Raw genomic sequence first — 12,292 nt, 5'->3', positions numbered from 1 at the left:
AAATGCTTAGGACCACCAGGACAGTCACTTAAATGCATAAAAGCAGAGTGTAGGATATAAATAAATAATAATCACACAGCCATCTATATTAATAAACTCATTTTCCAAAGCCCTACCCTTTTAAAGTAAAAACAGCACTATCCGCGCATAATAGTGAGGTGTTAGAAGACCTGGAGGAACACCAATGTTTGTATACCCAGACCCTGCAAACCAAGCAAAACCATCCCATGCGGAATGAGAATGCTGAGTGTCTACTGTGGGGGAAGGATGGGATGAAATATCTTGGCGGAGAGAACTCCGAAGGGCAACATTTTGTTGCAAACAACATTTGTCATTATTATTGATTTTTTACATATTTTCTATTATGCCCTTAGCTATTCATCCCTTCATTATCTTATTGTCCTGGGAACAATCTCTCCTGGCTCACCTTAAGGCTCCTAGGGGACGATGGGTTGGAGGATCACAACAGACATAGCAAAGAGCAGACTGTCAACACCTTGGACAGAACGCTATGGCCGCCTCAGTAGCATGCTGAGGTCTTGTGAAGGCTGGTTGGTCTAGGCCTGATGTTAAGCCTGCCACTTCTGATGAGCTGTCTGTGTTTCTTAATTGCTTGATTCTGCAGAAACTGCCTCCTGCAGTCAGGAAAGGGGCAGTAAGTATTGCAGAAGGGGGTGCCCTTTGAGCCTGAGAAGTTGAGTAACGACACATCCTCTGGACTAGAAAGTCCTAGAATGAAAATGATGGAATTCCATGTGATGCACTCTCCTTTTCCAAGTCTTCCTCTGAGAAAGAAAGGAGACTGGGGCCAGCGAACATGACTGAGGTTCTGAAAAAAATGCCTCCAACTAAGGCCAGAGAACATGAGTGCACTCTTGTGCAACAAATCCACTTAAACACACACACACACACACACACACACACACACAGAGAGAGAGAGAGAGAGATAGAGAGAGATAGAGATTTTTTCAGTAAAGAGAGTGATGGGGAAACAGACCAAAAGGTTTAGAGTAAGAACTGCATGATGGGAAGTTGCACAACCTCTCCACGAACAAATCAGGTCAAATATTCAATAATGAGTGGATATTGGATAACCTGAGTGCAAAATTCGTGCAAGCAAATCAGGACAAGTGCTCAATAAACAGGTCATCTCTGGAGGAGCAACATTTGGGGATTCATATGCCCTGATTTTAATGCAGATGCATGCCAGTGAACAAGTTGCAACATTGCAGCTATTGATGCGATAAACTCCCATGACTCCATAATTATTTACACTGTGCATGATCAAATAAATGGCAACAGTGTTCAGTGCTGCCAGTACAGTTGTACCTCGGTTTACAAATTAATCTGTTCCGGAAGTCCATTCTTAAACCAAAGCCATTCTTAAACCGAGGTGCACTTTCCTGCCGCCGGTGCCCTTCCACCGTTCGGATTCCGTTCTGAGACCGAGGTAAAGTTCGCAAACCAGGACATTACTTCCGTTAATGCGGAGTTCGTAAACCGAATAGTTTGTAAACAGGGCTATTCTTAAACCGAGGTACCACTGTATAGCTACCAATTTTTCATCCCACGCGTTCACTTCCTAATACTTTACCATATATTTGTGCAGTGGCAGGGCTGCTGGAGCAACCTGCCTTGGGTCATGCTGAGAACCAGTAGTTAAAAGCCAAGAGTGCAGAAGCAATTAAAGCAAGTAGGTGCTGTACAGTGACTAAACGGAAAGACAGGCCTTGCCTCCGGGCAAGTTATATGAAAACAGAGATATGCCTAGAACTGTTTAGTTAAATGTTTCAGCTTCTGCCTTCCTCAGTAATACAGCTGGGATTTCAAGTGAATGCTGCAAAGCAAGGCGACAGTTTTCAAGAATACTAAGGATGAAATCATTCTTAGGAATGTGGGTAAGTGCAGGAGTGTTGCTTCATTTCTCTTTTTAAAGACCAAATAGAAATCAATTGTGACCTTCCAGATTAAGGGAATATTAAGGTCCAGGGAGTATTAAGGTCTTGAGTCTACAACTCCAGAAGTTTTCTCTTTCTGCTACAAGATTTGGTGGCTACTCCATCGCTATTGGCTCTGTTGAAAGACCAATTTTATCAGGCTCTTCCCTTGACTGTCATCTAGCTGCTTAGTTAATAGGGGGGAGAGAGAGAGATGGAGCTCTTCTTCTAGATTGCAAGCCTGAGAGCAGCAGGGACTCTCTTGTTAGTGATATCTGTAAGCCTCTCCCGCAGTCTTTTCTTTTCCAGCTGAAGAGTGGGTTTAAGGAAGGTTGAAGAGAAAGCAGCAGACAAACCTTGCTCTGTGGCTTTTGAGAGTCAGCGTACTTCTAGACAAGGGCTTAATTTGCAAATGGGCCATTGAAATATTGCAAATGGGTTTGTTGATAACCATTTATTTTTCCCTTACCTTAATCCAGGGGGGACAATTGGATGAAATTGGGGGAATAAGAATTTAGGCTGGTGTTTCAATACCCAGGACACTGTATGGGCTTTGCAACAACAACAACCGCAACTTGCATGCATGCATACCTGACACTAGGGGAACAGAGGAGGCAAGCAACCCATAACAAGGAACTCAAACTCTCATTTGATTACCTCCCCCCCACCCTGGCCTGGTCTCTGTCATTGATATATACTGTTATTTTTCTTTCAGAGATCCTAAAATGTGGGATCCTAAAATTGCCTACCTAGAAAGACACTTTGCTCCTTCTGTCGCCACCCTCCGATTTCCCCCTGGTGCCACCACTGCATGTATAAGAAGCAACAAAAGCCCTATACGGCCTAGGACCCTCGTACCTACGGGACCGCCTCTCCTGGTATGTCCCATGGGGGACCTTACGGTCCTCAAATAAAAACATCTTGGAGATCCCGGGCCACAGGGAGGTTAGGCTGGCCTCAACCAGAGCCAGGGCTTTTTCGGCCGTGGCCCCGATCTGGTGGAACGCTCTGTCACAAGAGACTAGGGCCCTGCGGGACTTGACAACTTTCCGCAGGGCCTGCAAACAGAGCTGTTCCACCAGGCCTTTTGCCAAGGCACGGTCTGACCCCCTCCTTTGGTAATCCTCACAGAACTCTAGCCCAATGGTTGCCATTAATTTGACTCTGAATTGATTTTAGAATAAATTGATTTTAGAATGTATTTCAATTAATTGATTGTGATTTTATGTAAACTGTGTTATTTTTACTGTTGTTAGCTGCTCTGAGTCCGGCTTCAGCTGGGGAGGGCGGGATATAAATAAAAATTTATTATTATTTATTATTATTAACAATCCCACAATAAATATTCATCTGGAATCACTCTTCAATAACAAGACACACTACAGTGTTAATACTAAAATAGAATTAAGAAAAAAAATATATCAGGAGAACCATATCCTGTGCTCAGAGCAAGAACATACATTTTGGGAAGCGTAAATGGAAGGCATTGTTTGTACTTACAAACACCTCTATGGTGATGGGGACAGTACTGTTGAGTGGTGGGATTCCTGCATCTTTAGCCATTACAGTCAAATAAATAACACCATTGGGAACTTGCTCATAATCCAGAGGGCGGACAACGCTTATAACTGAAAAGGCAAGAAGCCTGTGTTGGCAATTATTGACATTAGGCATTTTAAAAGTCGAACCATAATGCACACACATGCACTGTATTGCACTCACCTCCATAACCTTCAGACAAAGTGATGTCAAAGTAACTTCTGAATGCAGAAGCGTTCACAATGCTATAAGTGATCTGGTTGTTCGGAGGAGAATCTTCATCTGATGCCTAGGTAAAAATGGAAGAAATAATTTAATATTAATCTAATCTACCTACCTACTGTTATTGGAGCATTTAGATAAGAAGATCTTGTAGCACAACCACCAAGTGTTTAATAAAATAAATTATAAATATTATTAATAAACAAAAGTGTGAATATTCTTATGGAGTCTGGCCAAGCCATGCCAGCCATATTCTTTGTTGGGGAATTTTAATGCTCAGGAATGGCTTGCTGATGGTTCCTCAACAGGAGCTAAGGCTTGAGGTATAGAGTTCATCCCTGGAATGTGAGACTCTGGAGGGAAATTGGTGTATAGTTCCCCACTCCTGAAGCAGGTTGGGACTGATCAAACATCTTTGTGTGTGAATTAAGTCTCAGTAACAGCAGTTTTGGGAGAGACAGAAAACAAGAGAGAGAGATGGGATGTAACCTGAAGGTGCCGTGGGGTGCAAGTACTTTTCTGAGGGTCTGACATGGGGAAACAGATTTGCCAACTACTATAGGGAAGCTCATGCTTCTTGCCTCCAACTATGCCCTACTTGTATATTTATAAATGAACCAAATGCTGCAAAAACACCATATGCCTATAGTGATCTCTTCTGCAAAAGGAAGCCCAAGTGTTGTCCCTGGAACATTTTCCTCCTCACAAAAGTGTGAAATGCATAAATGCAAATGTTAGCTTTAGTTGGTTTCTCAGGTATTTCCCACGAAATTCTAGCAAAATTTGCAGCATATTCTGGGTAGGGTTGCTGATGGTTTTTTTGTTTTTGTTTTAGTGCTCCACTTGTCAATTTTATTGTGAGGAAATCATTCTTCCAATTAATAGCGACTGATTAGGTTCCACATGATACTGGAACAGGTGCTATAAGCAATATTGCCCAATCCTTCAAGAGCAGGTCTAATGTTTGGGAAGGAAAAGCTAAGTTACCACTTTGACTAGAGGGCTGGAGCACTTCTCCACCTAACGAATCTGCTCCTAATGACGGGCTGTGGAAGATTTGCTGGCTGGGAATAACTCTAACTGGACAAACCAAATAGCAGGCTCAGGCCTTCCTGAAACTCCCTTGCTCACCAAGTGAAACCATTTTGATGGTGAAAACTGCCTGCCTACAAAGAGTATCAGTTTATCAGAAAGGAGCTGTGCAGTGTGAAAACACTCTGAAGATCACTTTAAAACCACACACACCCTGAGGCTACTCTAAACAGTGCTCACGGAAACATGTAATCTTTATTGCCTCCCAGAAGGGGAAAGCTTAGGATCGTATCAGCAAGATACAGGCCAACTGCCTTCCTCCCAAAAGTCACTCTCTTGAATGACTGAAAAGAGAATAATGTGAGTAATGAGTGCATTCAGACGAATCCTTTCTTTCTAATGAGCATATGCTTTTGAGTCTGCATTTAGAGCAGCTCAAATAATGGAAAATCTTCCCGACTTTCTTCCCTGCTCTGCTCATTGCTTTGTCTACATTTGTGTAGCTTGTGCAAGCTTTGTAATGCCAATGAACAAGGGCTGAAGCGAGATGTGCTCTCAACTCATGCACTTCAAACACATCCAAATGGAAGTGCTGCTCCTATCAGTAAGGCTACATTTTCCTTTAATGGTGCATTTATGTTGCTGCAGCTTTCACAAGAAACTCCTAAGTGGAGAGGATACAGGGACTCAGGAGTAATGGGAAGACAGCTTCATGTGCTCTGGTTACTTAGGCAAATGATAACACCCTTCCAATCCCATCACTGAAATTCAGAGAGCCTCAAGGGAATTCCCACTTGGAGGGCAATGAAATCTGATCCAGTAAATCCTGGGCCTGAAGCATAGTGAGAGCTACCTGGGTCACCTCATAATGAACTCATTTCCCCTGTAAGCTTTCTTAGAGGATTCTCAATAAAAAGCTCAGGATTTATCCCACAAACCTGCACCCCTCTCCAAGCAAGTTTACTTATTCCAACTCAGCCTTGGTGGCAAAAAGAGGAAGGAGAAGCTTGTAGGTCTAAATTCAGCCTTAAAAACAAACAAACATGAGCCGAGCTTCAGTCCTCATTTTAATGTGAGCTTCTCCTCATACACACATTTGTATGCAATTTTGCCCCTTGCACACATTTTTGCAAAACAAAATAATCTGATATAATGCATTTTGACTAATATATGTATTTAATGCACACTTTATCTTATTTCAAAGTCTGGCCATAGCTCAGTTCCCGCATTGTTTTGGAAAGTGAGAATTAGGTGTATCCAACAGAATCAAATTTATCCCTAATTAGGAGTGGCCAGGCTCTAAGGCTGAAGCTTATAAGGCCTATCAGGTTTCCAGCTTGGTCTCCTTGCCACCAATTCCTCCTGCCCTCCCCACTGGCAAGACTCTATTTGCTGGGTGGGTATGTGGATTGGCAAGGAGTAAGCGACTCATTTAGAAGTTGGATCTGAATTCAGAGGTGGGATGGGCTCACTTTGTAATGGCCATGGCTTCCTGAACTAGACAACCTCACATTCAGAACCCCAACTACCTCTTTCAAAAATTCGCCATGATATCTAGTGAAGTACATAGTAAGGCAGAAAAGATGGGGAGCAAAAACCAAGAACTGCGGAGCATGGTAGGTTGCAAGAGTCATATAAAACATCTGAAGGAGCAGAGATGGAAGGGATTCCATGCTTTCTCCTTCTCATATGCTTGACTCCTATTTCACTTCTGTTTAATTGCCTCCATGAGCAGTGCTGTGTTCTTGTGGCAAAGCTTCCCAGCATTAGAATATCACCACTGCTCTATTATGTGCAACCAGCTAAGAAACTGAAGAGACAAAAGGGGGGGGGGAGTAGACGGTGAACTTCAAGAAAGAGATTTCAAAAATAAGATTTTAGAGGTGAGTTTGCATTTATGTGTAAAAGCCAATTCACATGACTACTGTGCTTCCTGTTTGCCCTGAGCACAGAGCATCAACTGGCAAGCCAAGTGAAACATTTTTTTTTTAAAAAAAAACAAATAAAGTGCCTGACCCCTGCTAAGAATGACTATTACCAAACTGACTGCACATGCATACAAATGACTAGCCACTGGCCCAGTCCACAAGTAACGCTAAGCCAAACCATTGCTAAGCATGAGTGACCAAATGTGTCTACTCTGAGAGGAGATTGTGGCTGCTTTGCTCCTTTCCATTTGTTTTGCTGCTGTGCTAAGATCCTGTTGTGTCATTCAAACCTAGGTCCATGGCTTAGCATTCTCCAGACAAACCATGAGCTGCAACTAAGGTTTGTCCTATGACTTACAACACATTAAGCCAAGCCAAACCACAGCTTTGCACAGTGCAGCAGCAAAAGGACTGGGGAGGAGCAAAGCCATCAATCACAATCTCCTCTTCAGGGTCCCACTTATTTACTCATTCACACTAAACTGTGGTTTGGCCTAGATTTATGCATAAGCATATCTGCACCTGATGTAGAATAGAAATCTTCCTACATTTAGCAGGATAAGACAAATGAACCAACTACTCCAGGGTGACCAAATTCACCTCAGAGTTTAGTTATTTCTCTGAGTTCTAGCTCTTCCTCACATAAACTCTGCAAATTAACCACTGCATTTCAGCATTCTTATTACTGGTTTCACCCCAAAGCTTCTTCATCTATATATCCAATCATATGATCTCATAAACTCTGTCCCTGCCCTTCTCAGGAAATCTGTATAAATCACATGACCAAAGTTAGCCTGTTAAAAATTTCAGCCCCTCTCTCATAAGTCTTCTAAACATAAAGAGAACTCAAGAGTTGTTAATTGTTTATGCTTTTAGTTCCTGCTCTGGGTGCCTGATAAATGATTTCCAAAAACACATCATTTAATTTTCTAAGAAATCATTTGGAACATATGCAAAAACATCTCAAGGATGCCGCAAATAAATAATGGGAGATAAAATGAATATAATTATTATATAACCAGCCTCCCCCCCCTCTTTTTAATCTGCCTCTCATGGCTTATCTGAATCTGTTGTGAAAGCTGATCAATAATGATGATGCCCCAAACCTCTGCATACTATTATCCCTAGTGGAGCAGGTGTTTTCTGTGGTATGCCATAGGGCGACTGTCAGGAGAGGGAGTGCCAATTTTCTTTATGCAGCTTGTTTACCTTCCTCCTCTTGAATACTGATGAGCTAAAACAGGGGAGCATGTCTTGTAAAAATAATTGTTTCCTGAGAACAAAACGATCCCCTTACATTTGGGCATTTTTCTGCACCCATTTGTAAAATGGTACAGTATATACTCTCATAATGGGGTGAGTTGCAAGGGTTGAACAATGTAGGGGGGAATTATGCTCCCATTCCAATAGGCATCTGACTGCAGATGTTGTTCCTCTTCACACTGCCATAACTTTCAGTGAGATTTGCATTGAGATGGACATCCCTACAAGAGAGAGCATGGCTTGGTTGCTTCAGCAATGAGGGCATATTCTCTTCTCCCCACAAGCAAAAGATGATCAGGGAAATGAAGGTTGCAAACAAGCGTGGGGAAAAAATGAAAGAAAAGAAAATGGGAAAATCGAGCCACGCAAAAAATCCAAAGGACACTACCCTAGAATGTTCAGGACAGGTTTTGTCTCTAGTGGAGTGCCCCCCCTCCCCACAAAACAAACCCATTTCTGAAATGGTGATGTAATTTGTACACTTGATGAACATTTCTCAGAACACATTGCCTACAAAAATAGTTCCATCTGGAAATAGAAGAAGAAGAAGAAGAAGAAGAAGAAGAAGAAGAAGAAGAAGAAGAAGAAGAAGAGGAGGAGGAGGAGGAGGAGGAGTTTGGATTTGATATCCCGCTTTATCACTACCTGAAGGAGTCTCAAAGCAGCTAACATTCTCCTTTCCCTTCCTCCCCCACGACAAACACCCTGTGAGATGAGTGGGGCTGAGAGACTTCAGAGAAGTGTGACTAGCCCAAGGTCACCCAGCAGCTGCATGTGGAAGAATGGAGACGCAAACCCGGTTCCCCAGATTACAAGTCCACTTAACCACTACACCACACTGGCTCTCATAGTTTCTAGCAACATACATAGCGGTCATGTTGGTGGCCTTATTTTACATTAATGTTCACTCTACATATTCTGGACACATGAGATACATACATCTAAGCCACAATTTCTTACCCTCACGCGGACCACCTGGGTGACTGAAGGCTCATTTTCCCGCAGAGCCCCCAAATAAGAATCCTTCTGAAAGGTGGGGACATTGTCATTGACATCCAGGACATTAATTCGGACTCTCCCTGTGGTCTCTTCCCCACCTCCATCTCTGGCAATAACAGTCAATGTGTAGCGCTGGGTTGTCTCGAAGTCCAGCCGGCCAATCAACGTGATTACACCTGTATCCTTGTCCAGTGAGAATCTGGAGACAAAAACAGCAAATAAATGCTATTTAAGGAAACCTACCAAGTCAAATTGCGCACCTGGAACCAGCAGGGGGAAAGCAGATGGAGCTGGAGGCTAATTTTTAGCAGGAAAGCAGCCAGCAAGGAAAGGGTTGAACACCACATGTCCCCCACCGACTCCTCCATTCAAAAGATGCAACCACCCTAGGCTGCTTTCTCATTATAAAAGCACACATATGTACATTGGGACATCATTGCACACATTAAATGGACAGAAAATCTCCTTTGTGTGTGAACAGAATCCTAGTTATTCCAGTCAAGAGGCAGAGACCTTAATGAACCAACTAAGAGATCTCAAAGGGCCTGGTGAGCCTTCCTTATGATTTGGTAGCATTTTCAGGAGTTCCCAAACATTAATTATCTTCCAGCCTGGCTGCCTGATAAACAAGTACCTCAGTTCTGGACACTCCAATGCAAGGCCAGTAACCTTGGATGCAGGATGGCCAGAACTTGACAGTTCTGTTCCATAATTAGTTTGTAGTGTGAACTACAGCATTTGCTCCATAAATTGTTCATACATAAACTTGACATTGGAATTTACATTGGGAATAAGGGGTGAAGGGTGGAACCAAATCAACCTGACCTGAAGGTAGAAGTGGTAATCAAAGGCTGTTGCGGGAGGCCTGCTTTGAATCATGCCAGGTGGGTGCAGAGCCCAGGACACCCTAGAAGTTAGCCCCTGCAATCTCCACCCTAGGGGTGGGAAGAGACCAGCAGTGACTCCTATTCACCAAGAGGCTGCTGTGAAGGTGGCATTGGGCGGGTGGCTGTTGAGAAGGTGACAGATCCAGCCTCCAAGGAGCGTGCCACAATGATCACTGGTACTGTGGCAGCAGAGCAAGCGACACATTCCTTGGAAGCTGGGTCTGCTATCCTCAGCTTGCCTCATGGGTGGGCCAGCCCTGCTCCTTGGACAGTAAACAGTGATTTTCTTTGCTTGGTTTCTTCAGTGGGTTTCGCCAGCAAGCAGAGGAGAGACACATTCAGAGCAATCCAGAACTAACAATTTTGTTAACTGGGTGAATACCCACTTTCCAGATCAACTCCCGGGAAATATACGATGATAGAAGATCCTTATCTGTTGTCATAGTTTTGCACGAGTTTAGCTGCTATGAAGGAAGGAAATGCATACTATAAACAACAAGAATCAGAACCACACTAGGATAAATTGAGGAACCCCTAGAGATAGCAGGGGTACTTACCTGTCAGGATCATCACTGAAATAATAGCTAACTTTCCCATAAGAGCCCACATCATTGTCTGTAGCCTAAAAATTAAGAAAAGAAATCAATGCTAGTAGTAAAAATATTTATGAGAAGGAAATCTCATAGTATATTAAAGCATATCTGAAAATCATGCAAGAGCATCTAATCAAAATCGAGTTGGCCTAGGGCAAAACCATTAATCTTATTAATAGTATCGCTTTTTTCTTCTAAGTTACATATCCATTTCCTGGCACCACCACCAGTTAAAACTGCATAGAAAAGAGGCAGTGTAACCTAGCCAGAATCAGCTCGCAATAAATTTGTTGAACTTTCCATTTCTAATCACTCTGATTTGGGGTACAAATTGAGCCCAATGTGAGCTACGGGGCTTACTTCTTTTTCAAAGTTTTGTAGCTAGTTTATTACACTTCTGCAATGCATATTTCCAAAAGAAACTCGAGGAATCTCACAGCAATTTAAAATATACTAAAATTAAAATGAGAAGATGATACAAAGCTGTATAAGCAGTATCACCACGTCAGACAAAACGTCCTCTTCTCTTACTCCTCAGCTCCGCTTAACCATCTTAACTTTGTGAGTCCTCCATACCTTTATCCTGAACAACTGGCTTCTGCAACAGTGATCACCACCTATGCATCGCTTCCAGAAGGCTACATTTTATTCCAAATGCATATGGTAGGGAGTTCTGTGACTTTTATAAGATGATAGGATTACTTTCTTCATAGACTACTTCCTTCATGGGCTAAAAATCTAGTTTGGTATCCATGCCCCTGTTTTCTCCAGTGCAACTGTTATTTCCACTTCTATAGTTCTGCAACCTTCAAAACCATTCCTGTTGGAATTCTTAAGTAAAAATATACTGCCGCTTGCACACCATGACTTATTATGTATGTTCTCTGCATGCAGAGAATTACTGATATGAAAAATGTACCCGAGTCAAAAACCTGTAAGGTTGAAAAAGTCAAGGAAAACAGCCATGAAGGCCCAGATACTTGAATTTCATAAGAGCATAAACAGAAGGAAGATTTAAAAACTCCACATAAAGGAACTTTATTTTAGATAAGAACTGTAACTTTGTCATGGATGAAAGTTGTAAAAGAAAACAGCCAGGGGTGTTTCTGACAAGTGTGTTATTTACACAAAGGAGCCGATTCAGGTAACTGGAGTCAATTATCATCTTTAATGACATGTTGATGTCATCGATGATCCCACTTTCATATGCAATGAATCAACTCTCACACCTCAGGAATAAAATGTTTTTTGTCTCTTTTGTAAGAAATATATACTTTTTTGTGCATTCTGCCATTTCCATGGAGAGGCTGTCTCCCTTTTTGGACTACATCTCCCATCAGCCCCAGCAGGCATAACTGTACTTTAATCTAAAACATCTGGAGGATGCCAATTCTATGAAGGATGATCTAGACTTCCAAACCCCGAAGAGGATGTGAATCTCAACAGGTGCTTAAGAAAAAGTATGCTTTATTGAGGAAAGCACTCCTGCTTACAGTTCTTATGTATGCCTGGTGCGTTTGGAGTATAAATCATAGGAATTACCATCCCTTCTTTATCTCCTGAATGGGGAGTTCCTTTGTGTTTTGGGAGAGCACTTGTGATATGAGCCTCTGATAAGAGTGGTTATACTTGAAATGCACTAAGCATAATAGCTGCTTTCATGAATAAAACATACTTTTTTTCCTCAGCACATTTTGAAGTTAACTCCTCCCGTCACCTTTTGTATTTGAAGCCATACATGGGGAACATTGGAGTCTGCATGACAGCATGAATCTGTTCTTAGTACGGATTACTGGCACATTCCTTAGATTTTGGTACTTGTAAAGAATGAGTGAATGTATACACACACATCCACGCACATATTTTATTTGTATTTATGATTAGGGATGTCA

At 42.2% G+C, this 12,292-nt stretch overlaps 1 protein-coding gene across 2 annotated transcripts in view; it reads right to left on the bottom strand.

Annotated features, from left to right (window-relative positions):
- Positions 1-12,292, bottom strand: part of CDH23 (cadherin related 23) — a 366,100-nt gene that overhangs the window by 149,723 nt on the left and 204,085 nt on the right. For both annotated transcript variants that reach the window (XM_081913082.1, XM_081913083.1), the window contains exons 13-16: positions 10,365-10,429; positions 8,882-9,119; positions 3,660-3,765; positions 3,438-3,565 (exon numbers count right to left, since the gene is read on the bottom strand). In XM_081913082.1, the coding sequence (XP_081769208.1) occupies positions 3,438-3,565; positions 3,660-3,765; positions 8,882-9,119; positions 10,365-10,429 (537 nt within the window). The remainder of the gene's footprint in view (positions 1-3,437; positions 3,566-3,659; positions 3,766-8,881; positions 9,120-10,364; positions 10,430-12,292) is intronic.

This window comes from Podarcis melisellensis (genome assembly GCF_964234715.1).
Source record: "Podarcis melisellensis genome assembly, chromosome: 5".
In the NCBI taxonomy this organism is placed as follows: domain Eukaryota; kingdom Metazoa; phylum Chordata; class Lepidosauria; order Squamata; family Lacertidae; genus Podarcis; species Podarcis melisellensis.
Note: the sequence above shows the minus strand (reverse complement) of the source record. Positions and strands in the feature narration are given on the sequence as shown.